General features: G+C 40.6%; 2 protein-coding genes across 2 annotated transcripts in view; both read left to right on the top strand.

The window, feature by feature from the left end:
• Nucleotides 1–11216, top strand: part of PKD1L2 (polycystin 1 like 2) — a 36414-nt gene extending 25198 nt beyond the window's left edge. Inside the window, exons 31-43 of the mRNA XM_033069343.2 lie at nucleotides 730–958; nucleotides 1712–1943; nucleotides 2356–2452; nucleotides 3148–3288; nucleotides 3973–4158; nucleotides 5006–5333; nucleotides 5431–5564; nucleotides 6452–6579; nucleotides 6912–7072; nucleotides 7713–7923; nucleotides 8439–8540; nucleotides 9679–9810; nucleotides 10587–11216. Of these exons, the coding sequence (XP_032925234.2) occupies nucleotides 730–958; nucleotides 1712–1943; nucleotides 2356–2452; nucleotides 3148–3288; nucleotides 3973–4158; nucleotides 5006–5333; nucleotides 5431–5564; nucleotides 6452–6579; nucleotides 6912–7072; nucleotides 7713–7923; nucleotides 8439–8540; nucleotides 9679–9810; nucleotides 10587–10712 (2207 nt within the window). The 3' untranslated portion in view covers nucleotides 10713–11216. The remainder of the gene's footprint in view (nucleotides 1–729; nucleotides 959–1711; nucleotides 1944–2355; nucleotides 2453–3147; nucleotides 3289–3972; nucleotides 4159–5005; nucleotides 5334–5430; nucleotides 5565–6451; nucleotides 6580–6911; nucleotides 7073–7712; nucleotides 7924–8438; nucleotides 8541–9678; nucleotides 9811–10586) is intronic.
• Nucleotides 11217–11478: 262 nt separating this feature from the next.
• On the top strand, nucleotides 11479–20160 carry GCSH (glycine cleavage system protein H). The gene is made up of 5 exons (XM_033069993.1): nucleotides 11479–11617; nucleotides 14790–14869; nucleotides 15893–15956; nucleotides 17478–17609; nucleotides 18133–20160. Exons 1-5 carry the CDS (start codon nucleotides 11497–11499, stop codon nucleotides 18228–18230), a joined length of 495 nt encoding a protein of 164 aa, XP_032925884.1. The 5' UTR covers nucleotides 11479–11496; the 3' UTR covers nucleotides 18231–20160.

The raw sequence follows: 20160 nt of genomic DNA, 5'->3' as shown, positions 1-20160 counted from the left end.
AGGATGAAGACTCCACAAATTCTCTCAGCAACCTACTCCAGTGTCCAATACCTATATTTTTTCTTATATTCAGAAATTTCCCATGTTTTAAGATGTGCCCATTGCTTCTTGTTCTTTCACTGCACCACTGAGCACCCAACTAAGTAAAGACAATGTGCAATCTGTTTCTTTTGCTGTAGAATCAAATGTTTGCTACCAGTCTGGCTTGGGAGCTGAATCAGCATCTACAAATGAAAAGACTCACAAATATAATTTGTTTCACAAACTCTTTGACCTGCCTTTTTTTTTTTTTCTTTCTTTTCTTTCTTCTTGGTCTTGTGCTCTCATTCCTTTCAGTCTGACTCTCAGTTAAAGAATATATGAGTAACAATCTCACTGATTTCACTAAGACTCACGTTTAGCTTTTGCAGGGAGTCTTCCAAGCTACTAATTACACAGGTAAACCATGAACAAATTAACAGTTGATCTGATCTGACCTGTCTATTAAGATTTTAGGACTGCTGTTTAACTCAATTGCCTTCTGGAAAAATTTCCAGGCCATTCCAACAGAAGAGCATTAAGCTCTAGTACTAAAGCTGCTTTTACATGTCCCTTCATATGCTAGTCTTCACTGCATCACATTCATGATCTTTAGCTCCAGTTCTATCACCCTTTGTATTGAACAGTGTTTTAATCTGGGACTATTTATTTTCTCAATAAATAAATAAGTAAATAAATATTTGCCTGCAGAAAAAACAAGAAGTCCAACTCCAGAGAAGAGAATTTGTGACCAGCTGAAGTACAGTGATTACCATCGCTGCTTGTACATGCAACTCCAGCATGTAGAGATGGAGCTGGAATTACTGGGGCCCCATAAATTTCAGATGCCTCAGAGTTACACACAAGCTGTTTGTCAGGTTCAGCATATGAAGAACCTCCTGGAGAACCAAATCTGCTCATCAGCATCCATCACTGAGGGGTAACCCAGTTCTCATTCTCAGTATAAGTAAATTCAGGTCATGAATTCAGAATTGGGCAGGATGACAGAGCCTAAATAATCACTGCTTAACATGTGCTAGATAACTATTATTACATCTGTAAAAATAAGCCTTACTATTATAGCACTGCAGGAGCTACAAAGACATTTCCATGCACTGTGAACTGCACACAAAGGCAATAATGACAGATCGTTGCTGTTTGTCATTTTTGCTTCCAAAGTGGAAAGTTACAACACAATGATAGTGATAGTAAAGGGCTGGAATAATCACCCAACTCCAAAGTCACAGAGGACTCTTAAAATGTATGGATAAAGAAAAATTAATAAGCAGGCAAAAATAGTTCAGTGAAATATGATAATTAGGTTGGAAGTATTGAAAACAATTGCACTAATTACGTCACTTGGCTATTATGGTGATCACAAGAGATGCATTCAGCAGCTTTAATGCACTCATAGCTTTGCCAATAATTCTGCTGGAGATTCAATTATGCATGAACTGAGGAGTAAATAAGCCCATCATATTTATTTTGATTTTAGCTGATCTCTGCACACTTCCTCATTATTTTTTCTCACTGTATTTTCGGTGTCCTTATATTCTATATAACTACACTAATTAAAATAACATTTTGATTTTATTTATGAGATGCTGCCTATTCCCAGTGAACCTGATGACTGTGATTTTGCTTCCTGTTCCATCACAGACTGACTTTTTTTCTCTTCTGGTTGACTTCCAAGGTGGTCCCATACTCCCAGCTTGTCCTGTGATGACAAGAAAAGCTCTTCTGCCAGAGGGCTGCCCTGGTGGTTTGTGTTCATTGCTTGGTTCCTCGTGGCAGCCACCAGCGCTGTGTCCGGGTTCTTCACCATGCTCTACGGACTCCATTATGGCAAAGAGAACTCCATCAAGTGGCTCATCTCCATGGTCATCTCCTTCTTGGAAAGTCTTTTCATCACTCAGCCCTTAAAGGTGAGAGCCTCACAAATACAACCATTGGCCAACATGAACTCACCTGCTGCCATTGCAGGAAGGCAATGGAACATGTTCTAAAGAGCTAAAGGATTTGGGATATAAAATGAGAAGTCTTTGCCCTCAAAACAAGAGCAGGCAGGTGATTTGCAGAGTTCTGTTGGTATTTGCTGACATTAACTTCATTAGTTTCATCTCCCTTGCTTTGTCAGGGTTTAATGAGGTTTCTGACTAGTGAGGATGTGTCACAAAATCACTTTAGCTGGACAAACCCCAACACTGTGCACTGTTTTCTTGTTTATGGGCTCAATTGTTTTCCTGCACTGCCTGGATCCAAAAGGATCCAGGGCAAAGCCAAAGGCTCCTTTATATGAAATGGGAATATGGTGAGTCTATATCTGATTCTTTCCAGGTGCTGGGATTTGCTGCTTTTTTTGCTCTGGTTCTGAAGAAGGTGGAACATGAGGATGAAGAAAACACAGTTATTGATGGGCCTTTATCTGCACCAGGTAACTGCCTGCAAAGTTAAAAATTTTTAAAGAAAGTGCAGGATTCTCCAAGCTTTTGGAGTGCTTTATGAATGAACATGTGACTAAACTCAACTGGCTTGCAACAAAATCTGTAACTATTCCACAATTTAGTGAAACTAAATAAGTGACCAGTAAAAAATGCATCCTTCATGAAGACTGGTAGCTCTTTATCTGACAAGCATAACTAGAACTTCTCAAAGAAATTTCCCACATCCTTTAAGCCCTGTATGGACATTCTCAGGTTACATACTTTCCCACAGCCACAATTCTCTGTATTATTCCCCTAAACCGAACAGTGGCTTCTGCAGTCATAATCGTGTCTAAATAAAGCCTTCAGCAGCAGACAGGAATCCTAGGGCACAGCAAAGTTATCTGATCTACAGCTTCCTCCCTGCTAAGCCTCAGGCTATGAATACACCACCTGCTGAGATGCTCAGCCTAGACACAGACACCTGGACCACACCTGGTCCTAAACCCTACACTCTGTGTTTGTGAGCTCCTTCCCTCCCCACTGTTTGCCTTACAATTGCTACAGTAATTGTTTAAATCATATTCTCTGTATCCCTGAGGGAAAGCATTAGATAGAAATGTTTCCTTAGAAAGTCCAAACAAACAAAAAGCAGGGCATGGATGATTAACTGACTAATTGCAGGGTTCACTGCTCCCCCCCACAGGTGATTCACACCCTCTCTTTGGGGTCCGAAGGGACAGCAGAAGCAATATTTACCGGCCACCTCCTGCTGCTGATGTGGAGAAAATGAAAATCAGCTGCATGAAGGAGCAGAAAGCATTTGCCCTCATCAGAGAAATCCTGGGTATTACCCATATTACCCAACAAGATTATCTTGTTTTATTCAGTAATACTCATCAGTAATTTTACATAAGTGAAAATACTGTTCTCTTGGGTGACAAAGTTTTGGCATATCTTCAGTTTTCTGCCAGCTGTTATGATGTAGAGACAGGCTGTTCCATGGCAGATGGAGCTGCAGGGAGGTGGGAATGTTAGCTGCAGATGAAAGTGTGGCTAAGGTTCCATGGTAAAGAAACACATCACAAACACAAGAGATTAAAGAAAAGCAGAAAGGATGAAAGGAGGAGGTCAGCAGTTAAGTGAAGCTGAAATCAAAGAGCAGATGGAGGCCATCTTTCTAAAAGCACATAGTATCTGCAGATAATGATTTATGCCCCTGTTTTATTTCCTCTAAAATCAGTGGCAAAAAAAATACCGCAACTTCACTTGGAATAAAGTTGGACTATTTGGAGCTGCCATGACTACTATTCAGCCTTCTTGACTGCTACTCATATTTCAAATGTGAAACACTTAAACTGCAGCACATTGAGGCAGCTTGGGTGCATTCATTAGCACTGGTCACTCAGTCTGCAGAGCACCTCCTTGGCCTAATAGGTGCTGACAGCAGTAATCATTCATTAAATTTATTTTGAACAGCATTGTTAATTCAGAGCTCACATGTGCTGTCTCTTCCTGGTTTTTTTTCCAGCCTATCTGGGGTTTTTATGGATGCTGTTGCTGGTTGCCTATGGGCAGAGAGATCCCAATTCCTACTATTTAAACAAACACATTGAGGACAGCTTTACAGACGGATTCCACGATGTCTACAGTTACCAGGATTTTTTCACATGGGCGAACACTACTTTACTCAAAAATCTTTATGGATCATATAAAGGTGCAGAGTCACGTTGTTTCCCTTCAGCTTGCCAGATTCTGAAACATTATTTGTAATACTTATCTCTAACTTGCATATTTGAGGGGAGAAAGGGACTGTGAGTGTATGAGGCCAGCAAGGGATCTTACAATATGAATACCAGTGGATAACAAAACCCCACAGCTTGACCCCAAATTAAACATCCCCTTTTATTTTCCTCTTATTTAATATAACCCAAAAGTTCTGCCCTGCAATGCTAATTTTTTCACATTTTACATTACTTACTCCAGACATTCAGATATATCCTCAGTTTTACACAACTTTCTTTCTATAATTAAAAAAACAAACAAACAAAAAAAGAATGGCAGACAGGTGGCACCATAAAGCTTTTCCTCAGAAGAATTGTTTGTATCAGGACTTGGGTCAATGTGAGGGCAAATTATGCAATATCAGCATGTTTCTATGTAGCCATCTCCAGTAAGATATGACCCATTTTCCAGCTCACATTTAAGGGTAAATATTAAAATACACTAGCAGAGTTGTTCTTTGGGCATGACAAGCCACATGAACACTGCACAAAGCTACTCTTCTATGGGACTCGAGGTGAGTCACTTTCCCCCAGATCTCACTTTCCTTCTGTATAAAATACAGATGGGGGTGACACAGAACTCTGTTATTGTGAATCTTATTTAAGAACTCAGTTTAAATCACTATGAGGGTTTAATTTTCAGGACTATTTTGCTTACAATGTTTCCAAGAAAAGAATATATGGCAAAATATTAATGCATCAGTGAATCATAAATGAAATGAAGAAATATTATGAATTTTGTCATAATGCCAGTGCTGCTCTTTTCCATCTCCTGTTTAGGATTCATTACAGATGGCAATTCCAAGCTGGTGGGTAGTGCTCGGATTCGCCAAGTAAGAGTGAAAGGAGACACCTGCGCCATTTCTCCCAGACTCAGGCATGTACTTGAGGAATGCCATGCTCCATACTCCCTACAAACAGAGGATACATCACTTTATGGGGAGCACTGGAATACCTCAGTCTTTGATAACTCCTCTGACTTGAGCTCAGCATGGCAGTATCAGAGTCAGGCCAAACTGAGAGGACATCCCAGCTGGGGTAAATTTGGCATCTACAGTGGAGGGGGATATGTAATTCACCTGGGAACAGACCCTAAAAATGCCTCCAGGTACCTCTTGTGTTCTTGTAAATTATCAGTGCACCTCCATATGATGCTGTCTCATTCCTGTATAAATAACATCACTGGCTACGCATTCTTTTGGCAGAATTCTCCAGTACCTTTTCAACAATGTCTGGCTTGACACCTTCACAAGAGCAGTGTTTGTTGAATTTACAGTCTACAATGCCAACGTGAACCTCTTCTGCATTATAAGCCTGATGTTTGAAAGCAATGCTTTAGGTGAGAGCCTTTCCTAAGTTACACATTTCTGCAGACAGCAAGCAATGCACCTGCAGAAGGTAGATTTAGACACTAGCAGTGTTTTCCTAGTTCCTTCTTCAGGAAAGACAAGTGTATTAACAAATCTAATCACAAGAGAATCAATGCAAATTTTCTAAACCATTTAGGAAAAATGCAGCATCACAGTAATATAAACTATAATGGGATATCTTATGTTTGTTTATGCTGTGGTCATCTGCTGCTGAAGAAAACATGGTACTGAAACTTGATCTCTAGAATTTACACAACAGGAAAAGGAAAAATTCTATTCCCTAATTACTCGAGCTAATCAATACAATATTAAAACAAAAATGCAAATAACTGTAGTTTTTCTTCCAGATGACTTCTAATGTATAGCTATGTAATCACATAATACATAGTCTGGATGCAACATAGATAATAGTGAAAGCAGATTCTGGTTTAAAGGCTATAGGAAAACATTTGGTCTGAACCTCCTTAGGGTATGTCCAAGTATTGGAAAATGTCCAAATGGAGCTCAGTTTGGGTATAGAATGAGATTCATCTTTTTAAAAAAAATTCCAAATCCTCCTGCTGCATTTCTGCATTTGCAGTCCAATTCAAACTCAGTCCTGCTGGGATTACTATTGTGCTATCACACAAGACTCAAGCAGAGAAGCACTACCACTCTAAAATCCTTGACTCTGAAATTCCTGTTTGAGGAAAATATCAAACCCTTACAGCGTTAACTCACACAGTGAAATCTACATCTTAGTTCAATGGTTTGATTCAGCCTCAAGCTGAAAGCAAGTGCAGAAGTCTCACTAGTGAACTGAATTGTTTGAATGAAAGCAGAAGGAGCCCTGAGGTGATCCCTGTTTGTTTTTTAGGGGCTTTCTTCACAAGTGCGGAGCTGCAAAGTGTCCGGCTCTACCCCTACACCGACAGCCTCCACATCTTTGTGGTTGCAGCAGAAGTCATTTATTTCCTCTTTATTGTGTACTACATGACAGTACAGGTGAGGCCCACTGCAAAGTTTGGCTGAGAGCATTATCTTGTGCCTGCTGTTGATTTCACTTGCACAAGTTTTAGGACTGTACTTGATTTCAGTAGTGCTGGTGCTGCTACACCAATGGAAGATGGAATCAGGTACAGTGTCAGTATTAATAGGAATGCAACACTTTAATTGGCTTGGATGCTGTTTTTGATAAAGATACTGAGAAACTAGTGCAAGATGTAGTTTTATTAATGCAGAGCAGTCTGCTTTATTGTGGAGGGCATTGTCCTAATGTTCAGAGGTGCATTGTATGATATGGAGTCATGAGACTGAAACAGTAAAACTCCTCTCAGGGAAAGCTGCTGAAGAGTCTGAGATGGAGATACTTCCATAGCAAGTGGAATCTCCTGGAGATGGCCATTATATTGATCAGCTGGAGTGCTCTGTCAGTGTTTGTGAAACGCACAGTCCTTGGGACCCGGGACATCAGCTACTACCAGGAACACAAGGAGGGGTGAGTACAAATGCTCTTTTGTGCATCCTTTGTTGTTGCTACTTATGCAGAAAGAAATCTATTTTTCCTCTTCCCAGATAGTCCCTTGTCTGTGCTATATACTGCTATCCTAGATGGCTATATATTCATGAAGCCTGTGTCAGGGTTTCCATTTGTGTAAGCAATAGGATTTTCTTCTGATACTGCTCTAATAAAATCCAGCAGGCCTGAGCACCAAGTTCCCTTTTTAGCTCCTATTTTCCTGTCTGTATCACCCTCTTGTGAACCTACAAGCCTTTCTGCTACAGGACATCCACCCAGAAAGCACACAATCTGCCTTGTTCTTTGTTGTAAAAAGCCATTGGTTAGAGGACAATATGGAATATTTAGTACAGAATGGAAAATTATCTTTTAAAAAATGGTCACATAAGAAAGATGATAAAATCACAGGAATTTGACAGAAATCTTAGCCATGCACAATGGAGCTTTTTGTGTGCACACAGTAGGATGAGCAGGTAGGAATACTCAAGCAGGAACTCATTAGTTCTCCACTGAAATCCCAGCATAGGGTGACTGGCTTTCCCAGCATACCCATTTATGTACTTCAAAGGATTCTGTGTGCATGATATATTATGTATTTTCTTTTTATTCCCCCTAACAGCTCCATAAGCTTCAGTGAAACAGCGAGAGCTGATGCAGTTCTTGGCTACCTGATTGCATTCCTGGTGCTTCTCTCCACAGTGAAACTGTGGCATCTGCTGAGGCTCAACCCTAAACTGAACATGATCACTTCCACACTAAGGAGGGCATGGGGTGATATCTCTGGATTCATCACTGTTATTGCAATCATGTTCCTTGCTTATTCCATTGCTGTGAGTACCACGGGGCTTTCTCTTGTCTGCAGTCAGCTCCCAGGTACTGTCAGGCTAAATCAGCTGTTTCTGAATGCTAAAAGCAACACAGCTTTGCCGTGTAAAATGGAATAAAGCTGCCTGTCTAAATCTTAGTTTAGCGGCTTGGAGCCCAAGTACTCCGTATGAGTGAAAGAAGTTAAAACACCCATTTGTCTGTTCTTTGCAAACTAAAATTTAGTGAAAAATCAAACACTGAAAAACAAGCACTCTCTATGTGTAATAGTTGTGACAAAGAACAAAGTACAGGACAAAAAGATTTTCTGCATAAAGCTTATATTGTGGAGCATTCAGAAAGTGCCAATTGCTGTTTAGCTAGTTTATAAATGGGAAATAATTATCTTTTTAACATATCTAGTGGCAGGCTGAGCAGATACAAGACATTCTTGTATCTGTGATAAAAGGTCTTCAAGCTAAGCACATTTTGCAGCAAGGACTCTGATCATGACACAAGACATGACTTCTGTCCTCTGCAGGCAAACCTGATATTTGGCTGGAAGCTCTACTCTTACAAAACTCTCTTTGATTCAGCAGAGACCATGGTCAGTCTTCAGCTGGGAATCTTCAACTATGAGGAGGTACCACATCTAGTTTTGAGACATCTACAGCTGTACAGTTGACATCTCAGCTATCAAATATGCTTTGACCCAGCAAAAAGAAGGACTTTCAATTAGTGTTAAACATTAGTGCAATTTTGCAAGCTCCACAGCTCCCTAAAGCAGCCACCCTTTCTGAGCAAGATATCAAGTGAAACCTCTTTAATGTCCTATTTTGACCACAAGGAGGCTCATAATGAACCTTTCATTAAGAAACCTGCTCACATTTCAACTAGAGATGTTACTAATTGATTACAAAATGTTTTGAGCAATTTCCTTAGAAAGCTACAGATAGAAATGAGAGCAAAACCCACAAGTGTTCTGAACACCCCCTCTATCTTCCCAAGAAAGGCAAGGTCTTCCACGAGGGAACTTCATGTTAATATTTTTTGTTATTCTTTATATACCACCTTTTCAGTAAGATCTTTCAAATATTTCAATATTCTTTGAACATTTCTTTATGGATTAATTCTTGGATATCCCTGACTGTGAAGTCCTCCTTGGTGCATGTTTTTAGACCATGGATCCAATAGGATAAGGGTGGCTTTGAAGATCAGTAATTTGGCACATTTTCACCTCTACATCCCACTCATGTTAATAATAAAAATATATTTCTATGTTGCAGCTTAAAATTAGTGGTTTGATTACTCACAACCCTTGGTTTGTAAGTGTCTCTGACAGTCTGACTGTGCTTCTTTGCAAAGCATACAGTAAAATAAATGAAATGCATACAGGGATTTAATCTATTTTGAAAGCAGAGGCATTAGGAAGCTTCATTTGTTCTGTGGATAAACAGATCTCTAGGTTTGTTTCATGTTAAACTGTCATACCATTACAGTCAAACACAAATACATTGAAACCCCCAAAGATTGCCCATATTCACACACACACACATATATATATAAAATATACTGTTGGCTTTGTACCATATCATATCAACAAAGGACAATACTAGAGTAGAAAATTTATATATGTGTATAATACATATGACATAATTGATTAGACAGGATTTTCAAGGTGACAGACTTCTTATTGGGTCTTAACTGCTTGTATGTATATATGAAGGTATGTATGCTTTTTTTGTTTGGTTTTATGATGTCTTACCTTATGCATTCTACAGGTCTTGGACTACAATCCAATTTTAGGCTCCTTCTTAATTGGATCCTGCATCATTTTTATGACATTTGTGGTACTGAATCTGTTCATTTCGGTGATTCTGGTTGCTTTTAGTGAGGAGCAGAAGCATTACCAGGTTTGTTCATCTAAGCTTTCCTGCTTTTAACATTTTTTTGTTCAGTGCTTACTCAGGTATTCAACCATGGATGGAAACCATGTAAATTCAGTCCAGCTCTTAAGAAGGCAACATTTGCTCAGAAAGTACACTTCAGGTTTTCCGGATTTACGCTGTCCATTCCTGTTCAGATGAATCCCTGTTCAGATCTGATTTGTAGCCTTCTGTTCACATACTACATCCATCAGAAAACTCTTAGGCTTGTGCTGAGCTATATTGAAATCAGTGCCAAAACTGCTACTGAAGTGCATGAGGCTTTACAGCTCCTTTTAAAACTCTCACTGTGAGTGCCTGACCCATTCAAGCTACTGATAGTGCAGTGTGAAATCCAGCTTAGCACTCCAGTACTGCCCAGAATCCATCTATGTTTTAAATAAAGTCAAAGGAGATGAAAACAAAGGATATAGCTGATAGCAGACAAGATATATATTTAGTTTTTCTCTTTTACTCCATCTAGTGTCACTGTGTATACCACGAGCTGTTGGGGAGCTGGCAAGTGCACTCAAGGCTCCTGTCGAGATTTCCAGGGTATTTGACAGAAAAAATTTCTGTAGTGTCCATACTCAACTGGGATTTCTGTCTGGATAAAAATACTGTTTTGCTTGGCACTCATGCTCTGCTGAAAGTTGGTTTATTTCACCTCAAGATTTTTGTCTCGCAACTTGCCCTGGCTTCAGTGAGAGACTGAATCCACTTTAGGTGTGCACCTCTGAGTAACTTGTTTGTTATTATTTCAGCCTTCAGAAGAAGAGGAGATTGTTGATCTAATGCTAATGAAACTCTTCAGTTTCTTTGGGATAAAATGCAAGAAGGAAGAGAAGCCAGTCGCTGATGAACAACTGGAACAACCTGCCAGCAAGTGAATGAAGACCACCTTGAAAAGTCACTTTGATTGTGGGCAAAGTGTTTAATTGTTTGCTATCAGCTGCAGTGCTTAGAGTTAGGTTAGATTACAGGCTTAGGTTATTGCAGCTTCCGATTAAAATGGGTTTTCCCGAGGGAATGGCTGGAGCTGTGTCAGGGGAGGTTTGTGTTAAATATCAGAAAAAGGTTCTTCAAGTGTTCGGGCACTGAACAGGCTCCCCAAGGCATGGGCACAGCCCCAAACCTAGGAGAGCTCATGAAGCACTTGGACAATGCTCTCAAGCACGTGTGGGATTGTTGGGGCGTCTCTGCAGGACCAGGACTTGGACTTCGATCCCTGTGGGTCCCTTCCAACTCAGCCTATTCCGTGATTCTGGGAAAGCACCCCCAAATGCTCCGGGCGTGTTATTCTTGAGTAATAGCTACGAAACAGCAATAACCCTAAGGCGAAACGTCCCACGTGCACTTGCTGTAGACTCAGCGCCTGTATTTATTTAATAAACACCGAGCGGTTGTTGCACTGTTTGGTTCAACCCTCTCCTTCTCCGCCCAGCGCGCGGATCATGGCGGCTCCCTCAGGCCGGCCCGTGCCCGCTGCCGGCGGGGCGCAGAGCCGAGCCTGGGGAGTGCAGCACAACCCGGGCAGCGCAGCCGAGCCCAGGGCTCCACGCCAAGCACGGGCCGCCCCTCAGAGCCCGCGGGGCCCCCGGGTCACCGCGCCGGGCCCGCCCCGCCGCCATCGCCACCTCCCGCCGGCACCGCCTCCGCCCGCCCCCAGCAAAGATGGCGTGGCGGGCGCTGTGGCGGGTCGGGCCGGTGCTGGCGCCGCGCTGCCCGCGCCTCTCGCTGCCGGCTCGGGGGCCCGCGGCCCGCGGGCTGGGCACCAGCTCGCTGCTGCAGTCCGGTGAGTGGCGGCCCGAAGGAGGGAGGTGCGCGGCGGGCGGCCGGGACAGCGGCCCGGCGCTGCGGGGAGCGGCGGTGCCTGTGACCGGCAGGGTGGGCTGCGGGGGTCGCCCGCAGGAACCGCCGCCAGCCGGGGCTGGGTGCGCGGAGCGGCCGGAGCGCGGGGCCCGCTGGCTTCTGTCCCTCTGTCCTTCTCTCCTTGCCGCCGTGCCGTGTCCCCGCGATGCTGCAGCCGCCCGGAGCCCCCCGGTGTCGGCGGGGCCGCAGAACCTCGCAAGATGGCTGAGCCCCCGAGCGCCCCTCACCTGCCCCGGCGCTGCCGGCACTCCCGGCCCCGCTCCCACAGGAGCAGCTTCACCTCCGTTAGCTGCCAGAAACTTTTAACCCCGTCTCCACGCTGCAGTTTGGAGCAAAGCGGCTCAGTCCCCTCTGTTCCCAGAAGGAGGCTTCGCAGAGTGAGCCGAGCGGGGAGCACGCCGAAGTAGCGGCTCGCTTTTCCCGGGGTTGCCGCTCGCAAGCAGCTTGATGTGGGCTCCAAGGAGCACCAGCAGCACAAGGAGGGGACGCGGCTGGGTGTCTGCTGGAGGGAGAGCCGCAGCAGGGACCCAGCCGGGCTTGCAGGGCCTTGAGCCGCTCGGGGCTGCACAGGTTTGGCTCCTGAGCAGCCACAGCTGCAGGAGCGGCACGGCAGGGGATGCACTCGTGCATCAGTGCATGCTGTGATTCTGCATTTGGTGTAGTTAATTCTGAAAGCATCTACTGATGTCAAAGCTCTCTTTGAATAGAAGTTACCTATGAAAGTCTGAAAAACAGAATCTGTGGTAGTCTAGGAAACAGAAATGTTTAAAAAGTCGGCGAGAAGAGGAGGAGACTATGCTGTAAAAGTAATGACTGCCACTAAGAAGAGCTCATCCATTTCTTTCCAGACAATCTTAAACCTCCCTGTTTAATCGCCTTCTGCTGCAAGTGAAAGAAATTGTATTTGTTGTTCATTGCTTGCAAACTGAGTCAAGATCTAAACTTTTATTCTGGCTAATGTGCCCATTGTTTTTCTATACACATCACTTGAAGGAATAACAAACAGTGCTTTTGTTTGAGGCAGAGAGGAGAAGTTCTGGATGCCTCTTTGTGGAGGTGTGAGTTCACACATATATGAAATATTTAATAGAGGCTGGTTGCACTAAATGAAGGTTCAGAGTGTGCTGGTTAAGCTGAAACCAAAGTCCTGTTGCAATGAATGAAGCTAGAGTAAATTCAGCTGCTCTTCTGTAAAAGAATGCAGACACAGATTTGGTATACATTGATATTTCATATTCCTTTAGGTTGATTTATTTAATGGGCTGACCACCTAAGCTCAAAGTTCAAATTTTGAGATTACTTATTAACTTTACTGTTTTTGCAGTGTTTTGTGTTGCATGCTCAGAATTTTAATTTTTCACTTTATTTTTTTTTTTTTTGTCCTTCAAGAAAGTTACGTGCTCTTCTAACTGTTCAGGACATTTCACTGCTGTATAAATCTCCTGGTTTTTTATTAGATTGCTTTATAAACAGATTCTATACAATATTATTATCCTGAGTAAAAATGTAAAGGTTGGCTCCTTTGTGCCATGTGTAACATCACTAATGTTCAGCTTGGGTTTGAGATTTGTCAATTGTCATTCTCCATTCTTTTGGATCATTACTCATTTCCAATAGAATTACCATGGGTTTAACATCTTGACCCAAAATTATTTGAGACATTTAACACCGTTCATTAGAGTGTGTCATGAGATTTTTTTTTTTTTTTTTTGGTAGTTATAAGTAGTGCTAGATGAAATTCTGTGGATTTTTGACTGGTAATCCGTGGAAAAATACTTCATATTTACAGTTGGCTCGTGTTTGTGTTGTGTATTATACTTGCAAATCCACTTATAGAGTTCTGTAAAACTTGGGCGCTACTCTAAGACAAACTATTTTATCTGAGACTTGCTACTCTTGAACGTTTCACACACAAGAGGATCACTGCAACTGAAGAAGTTTAAAGTATTGGCAGTCTGGAAAGATTTTAGCAGGTCTACAAGTGAGAGTTTCTGTTTTCCTTCATGTACAATTTTAGAAAATATGCAAGGATTTGCAGAAGTGTAGTTTCTCTGGTGTTTGCCCTAAAGAGTCCAGCCCTCAGGATGAGCTTGAGAGGAGAATTTTTAACTCAAAAGGAAGATGCAGCTATACTATTCTGGCACTAATCACTCAGGGAGCTGTTTCAGAAGTCACCTTTTCCAGTTTCTGCAACATCCCTTGGACTGGATGGGTGCTACAAGTGGAATTTTTTTTTTTTTTTTAATGTAAGAAGGTATATACAGGGAAATTACGTAGAAGTGATTAAATGGACACGGCAGGCTGAAAATTCTCAGAAAGAAAAGGACAGGAAAAATGTTAGCAAGAAAAATGTTGCTTGTTTCAGTTCCTTCTTTTGAAGTTTCTCCATATGACTTTTTTTTTTTTTTTTTAAATTACTGCTAATAAAGCTGTCTTGAATCTTCGAGATCTGAAATGTAAGGAGAATTGTAACCTTGCTGTGAAAAGACTTAACAAGGTTTTAAGAGACCTATTTTAAAGTGATACAGAATAATGACTCTCTTCTTCTCACAGTAACAATATTAACAGAGAGCAGTTCTATTAAGTTGCAGTTGTCTGTATGAGTTGCCTTATTAACTTGTCCTGTATTAATATTACATAGAACTGTGCCAGCTTTGCACTTTGAGTGAGATGCTGTAATGCTCAGTGTTTCTAGAGTCACAACCCTGGCCAGCCCTGCCATAATGAAGTAGTTATCAGAAATAAACACTAAATATGTTTGAAAAGCCGCTGTGCTATCATAGTAAAATACACATCTAAGCTTTAGATTTGCACTTCTGTTTGAAGTAGAGCTGCTCCTTTTGCTCCTGTACGTTATCTGTCTCCAGATGGTTGCACAGGAGCTGATAATTCTGATAAGCAGGACATCCAGGGAGCCTCTGCCCTGTCACTGAGCATGTTCTGTGCTTCTGTAAACTGCATGTGCTGGTTAAAATATTTTGCAAGAAAAATGAATAAAGTCAGTGAAAAGCTGCACAGTTTAAGCCTACAAATGCATTCCTGTATTTAAGCAAGCAAGGTGTCACTTCTTTCTGAAATGCTTTTTTTCCTTTTAGCTCGCAAATTCACAGACAAGCACGAATGGGTATCTGTGGAAAATGGCATTGGAACAGTAGGAATCAGCGATTTTGCACAGGTATTGATCCCTCCCCCCTTGCCCAGGTCTGCAATATTTATTTATGCCTATTTGCTCTGTCCTTGCTCTTTGGACATTTGCTGTTCTTTTGTTGTTTTAATTGCATATGCAACACACTGAGCATGATTTTTTGGACCTGAGTCTATCCCATTATTTGTGATATTTCTGCTATCTCAGCATTCTAATAAGGTCTTAATAGCTTCAGATTGAGCCTGTGGAGAGCTGAACTTGGTGAGAAATGTCAATGTTCAGCTCTAAGCCTGAGCAGTTTGTGGCTGTGTGAAGAGGACATCGTGTACATTTTTAGGTCAAATTTCCTTTGAACACAAATATGGTGAAATCCCTCTGGCTAAAGAACAGTTGTGAACAGATGTGGCATATCTTGCATATATGGCATGTATTTCTTACTCTAGGACAGGAATTAATTTGGATTTTTTGTTCTCATGCAGGTACTTGATTTGCAATACTCATAGGCAAATTCTGTGTTGTATATAAAACTTAAAAAAGAATGGGACAAGCTATCAATAAATGGAATTATTGTTTCTCAGGACAAGGAGTATTTCTTTTAATCTCAGGTTTCTGTCAATAACTAATACTCTGTGAGATCTCTGGCCTTTTGTAAGATAGGGTACATGTGTCAGGGAAGAGTTGAGCCAATTCTTATGGTGATAAGGGTCCCAATGAAGTCAGTAAGGACAAACTGTGTGCTAACAGCTCTCTGTAGCTGATGCTGAGAAGATGAGCAGTGTTATTCCTCATTCTGCCAGGAGAAATCTGCATATAAACTGAGCCTGAGGGTTATTAGCATGTAATAGAGAAACAATAATTTGGTATTTGGGGCATGATAACACAACAGTTTATTCATATTAACTGTTTGCTAGGAAAAAAGTGAAAAATATCCAATCTGTAAAGAATGAGAACAATATTTAGAGACAAAGAATACTTATATGCAATTCTAGAGTTACTGTATCAGTTCTCTGTATAGTTTTGTAAATATATGTTCTAATATTTTTTTCTTTTAAGGAAGCATTAGGAGATGTTGTTTACTGTAGTCTTCCAGAAGTCGGTACAAAATTGAGTAAACATGGTAAGTTTAAGTTCTAGTTGTTCTTGAAATGATTATTCTGCTCATCCCACTCCTCCTTTACAAAGACAGATTTTCTGAAATAATATTTATGGTTATTGATACCATTATAAAGCTTCTGGATGCAAAATAAATTCAGGTGTTTCTACAAGAGGCAACTTTAATTTAAAATTCTCACTGCTTAGCAGCAGAAAATACTTAAAACTGTGAAGATATTTGTTAAAAAATAGAGTATTAAAATATTTTTTGTAATAATTTTATCTATACTCTGTTTTAAAACATTTATGCTTTGATCTGAACTTGCAAGTGTTTATCTGTAATTCTCTAGTTATGCACCTGGGGAATTGTGTGAGGTGAAACTTCTAATTGATATCAAGCTCTAATTTTTCTGTGAATAGAGAGACTCAGTAATTTTGGGGTATCAAATGTGATGACAGATTTTTGCTTGTTAATGATGTACAAGTTGTTACATTCTTCATCATTCAATTATGTAACTTTTCCTGCTAAAGAAAGTGAACATTAACAGGTAGAAATTAAAAACCTTTTCCTGTATTAACATGGAGAGCTGTCTCAGCAGTATATGAAGAAAAGATTGTCATTATTTTCAGACAATTTTTTAAAAAGAAACAGGGGTTTATATAGTAAAGTAGAAGGGCTTTCTTCTGCCATCCTTCTTGTGGAATAGATCCCTATCAAACTCTTTTAGCCAAATCTACTACATTGAATGCTGACTGTTAGACAAAAGGTCTCTCTGTGTAGGATTTTAATTAACCAATTTGTAGTTTTGCTTTATTTGAAGGAATTTCATTTCCATTTAAGTTCTCTTTTCTACCCATTCCGGCCTCAGTCTAATTCCAAGAACAAGTTGTTCTCAGAGCCCTTGTGCTGGTGCCTATCTACTCTTCCAACAGCTCCCTGTTCCTTCAGCCTCTCTCTTGTTTGCTTGTGGCTGAGAGCTGCTCTGGATTAACACTGCTCTAGGCACCATTTCCATAACTCCCTACAAAACAGGAAAAAGGGAAGAGCTGCTGGGTGCTTCCAGTGTGGTGCTTCTGAATACTAATGTGTGTTTTCCAGTAAATGTAAGACTTGATATTGTTTCTGAAGGAAAAATGGGATTGCTGAAATTGTGGCTGTGTTGATTTTGTAACCAAATTACAAATAAAAAGGTTTAAATTGTAGATAAAAGGCATATTTAAGTCTCTTGCAGCAAGAGCTGGGTATTGTTCCTTCTAAGTCAGTATCTCATGTGCTGTAGGTTTAGGCAAAGGATTAACCAAATGTAAGGAATTCTTGTCCCTTCTGTAGCAGCCAGCTAGCACAGATTCCCCATAATTCAAAAGCATAAACAGCAAATTTAATAATGCTGATCCTTGTTGTAAAGTGGGTGACTTCAATCTGTTTTCTTGCTCAAGATCAAGACATTTCTTCCCTGGTTGTGTCATCACCAGAATGTCTCACTAAACAAAGAGAAGTGCTTTGTGTTTTCCCCTTAGAAACATTCAACCACATTCTCTGTTTCAGATGAGTTTGGGGCTTTGGAAAGTGTGAAAGCTGCTAGTGAACTCTACTCCCCTCTCTCAGGAGAAGTGACTGAGATTAATGGTGCCCTTGCAGATAATCCAGGGCTTGTCAATAAATCCTGTTATCAAGATGGTAAGATGTCACTTTTATCTTTCAATAATAAATACTGTGTGGACTCTTGCTACTACAAATGGCTCTGCAATTCCTGTACTTAGTTTAATGATGAGGAGAGTTAAATGGAATATACTGAATATAGTTCAAGCCCAATAAAATTTAACATAAAAGCATTATCATAGTGGCTGAATTTGAATCTATTTGCCTTGACTGCATTTCTGGGTTCTGGATCTTGTTAGAGTTCATGATACTGAGAGGTCAGGCTCCTTTAGTCTTTCCAGACAGCATTTCCCTCTGCTACTGTCACAGCTAGCACTAAATTACACAACTGCTCTGACTCAAAAGGCCATTTCTTATGATGAGTTGGTTGGTTGTGCATTTTTTTAAATACTGAAATGTTGTTTTGCTTGCACAAAAACCTGGCTGATTCTCCAGTGATCCAAGGCTAGTTGTTCCTGCTGGGAGTGCTTTCCCAAGGCAGTAACATGAATGAATTGTTCCTGTGGGATATTACCAATTCTTTTTAATTTCCTAACTACAGGTTGGCTTATCAAGATGACTGTGGCAAACCCTGCTGAACTTGATGAACTGATGACTGAAGATGCCTATGAGAAATACATAAAATCCATTGAGGACTGAGCTGGAATAATGGAATAAATTAATATAAAATCTCAGTGTAGTTTGTCATCAATTAAGGAAATACTGAATATCCAGTTTTGGCAACTTGAAAAATACCACTTAAGATCACATATACAAGACTAGAAATAGAGTGTTTCACATCTGTGTGCCTGTGAAGGCTTTTTATTCTGTTGTCTGATTCATGTAACTGCAGATGTTATCTATAACATTTTGGGAAACAAAATTCATTTGCTAAAATATGTAATTGTATAGATTCATTTGACATCTAATTTAGTAATAACAACCTTAACATGTCAATTTTGCTGTAGGAACATGACTGTTCTCATAACCTGGACTACAGTTTTCCCTGAAATAGTTTCTGTTGCTCCCAAACCATTGAAAAGGGGTGTCTTCCTGACCTACTCATGTTCTTTTTTCTTAGGGTTGCAAAGATGATACCAAAAAAGGAGAAGCCATATCAACTACCTCTCTGCATGATTTTTATTTCTTTACAGAACTTACTCATCTTTTGCTCTCCTTTTTTTTTTCTACTTTGTGATCAAAGGTGGCCCTGCCTTCCCCTTTCTGTGCTTTCTTAGTGTGCAAATCTCCTGCAGTGATTGTTTATCAAGGTTCTACAGTGGATTTTTGAGGCTGTATTTTTGTCTTGTAAACACTACCTAAGTCACAAGTAAGGAATTAATTTTACATCTTTTGCCTGGCAATTGTGATTTCAGCAGGGCAGGTACTTGTGGAAATTGTGTGATCAGCCACAGTTTGACATGTCATGTATCCATGTGTGTCTGTATTGAAGATCAAGACTGAACCCAAAACTTCCCCTTTGCAAACCAGCAAACTAAAGCAGCTGATTCCATTAGACTTAATACTTAATGAATCCACAAATGTGAACTCAAAGTTGATGTGACATCTAATGGTAAGATGGAGTTGTACACACCTGCACTTTAGGAAAACACAATAGTACAGCAGAGTTTTGTTCTCAAACTTTCCTCCACTGTTTTAAAATGTTTTTTTTAGCAGCTAAGCACAAAATGGGAACAAACCCCAATGATTCAGGCTCATCTAAGAGGAAGCAGGGCAATGCTTAGTTCATGTAAGATGACTTAAGCAAATTTCATATTCCTTTGAAAGTTCTTTCTTTCTGAAGGGATGTGAATCACAGACTGGTGACACTGCTGGTAATACAGAAACCTTTCTAATGTATAAAAAGGGTTTCTTTTACGATCTGGAGGGATGTCAGAGTAATTGCTATGGTGGGTTTTGGGTTTAAATCCTAGGAGCAATTTGCTGCACAAGTCACACATCGAAGCCCTGCCAAGAGAGAATCCACTGCATATTTAAGTTGGTTTCATCTTCACAGGAGTTAAACTGCAAAATAGGTAAGGGGAAGGAGGGAGTTTGACTGTTCCACAGGAGTTCTGACTTGGCAGTGGTTGACAAACAAAAGGCTCTTGTAAACCTAGTGTCCAATGTTTCAAAAACTCTCAGTACTTATCCATTATTCACAGTTCCATGCAGTATTTATTGTGACAACATTCAGGGTTCAGAGAGCTGGGAGCTTGGTTCTGGCCTCTTACAAACTCCCTGCCTCAGTTGGAGTCTTTCACGCCCTGTGCACTTCTAAAGAGAAAGTTTGTTTCAAATACAGTAAGTGCAGGCAAGTTGAGGTAGGAATGCAGGAAAATGTTTTGTTTGATACTGTTTCTTTCAACATCTTTTTTCCCACTTGCCTAGAGAGTAAAAGGCCCTTCATTCTTTGCCCTGTGTAGGTGACCCTTGTTTATCTCCCTGTAGAGGTTAATCCAGAGCACTGTAATGCATTTTTAGACCATTTTCCTTTAAAATGTTTGTATTCTCTTATTTTGATTAATAAAATAGCAATTTCTGTAATGACCTAGGGAACCTGGGGAACAATAAAAACTGGCAAACTTGA

Source organism: Catharus ustulatus, chromosome 11 (assembly GCF_009819885.2).
Source record: "Catharus ustulatus isolate bCatUst1 chromosome 11, bCatUst1.pri.v2, whole genome shotgun sequence".
In the NCBI taxonomy this organism is placed as follows: domain Eukaryota; kingdom Metazoa; phylum Chordata; class Aves; order Passeriformes; family Turdidae; genus Catharus; species Catharus ustulatus.
The sequence above is the reverse complement of the archived record's forward strand: the minus strand, read 5'-3'. Positions and strand labels throughout refer to the sequence as shown.

Bases quoted from the DNA above. Each gene is read 5' to 3' on its own strand.
- GCSH (XM_033069993.1), top strand. From the start codon at position 11,497: ATGGCGTGGCGGGCGCTGTGGCGGGTCGGGCCGGTGCTGGCGCCGCGC. The intron at 14,870-15,892 runs GTATTGATCCCT...TTTTCTTTTAAG, and splicing joins GAATCAGCGATTTTGCACAG to GAAGCATTAGGAGATGTTGT. The intron at 15,957-17,477 runs GTAAGTTTAAGT...TCTCTGTTTCAG, and splicing joins TACAAAATTGAGTAAACATG to ATGAGTTTGGGGCTTTGGAA.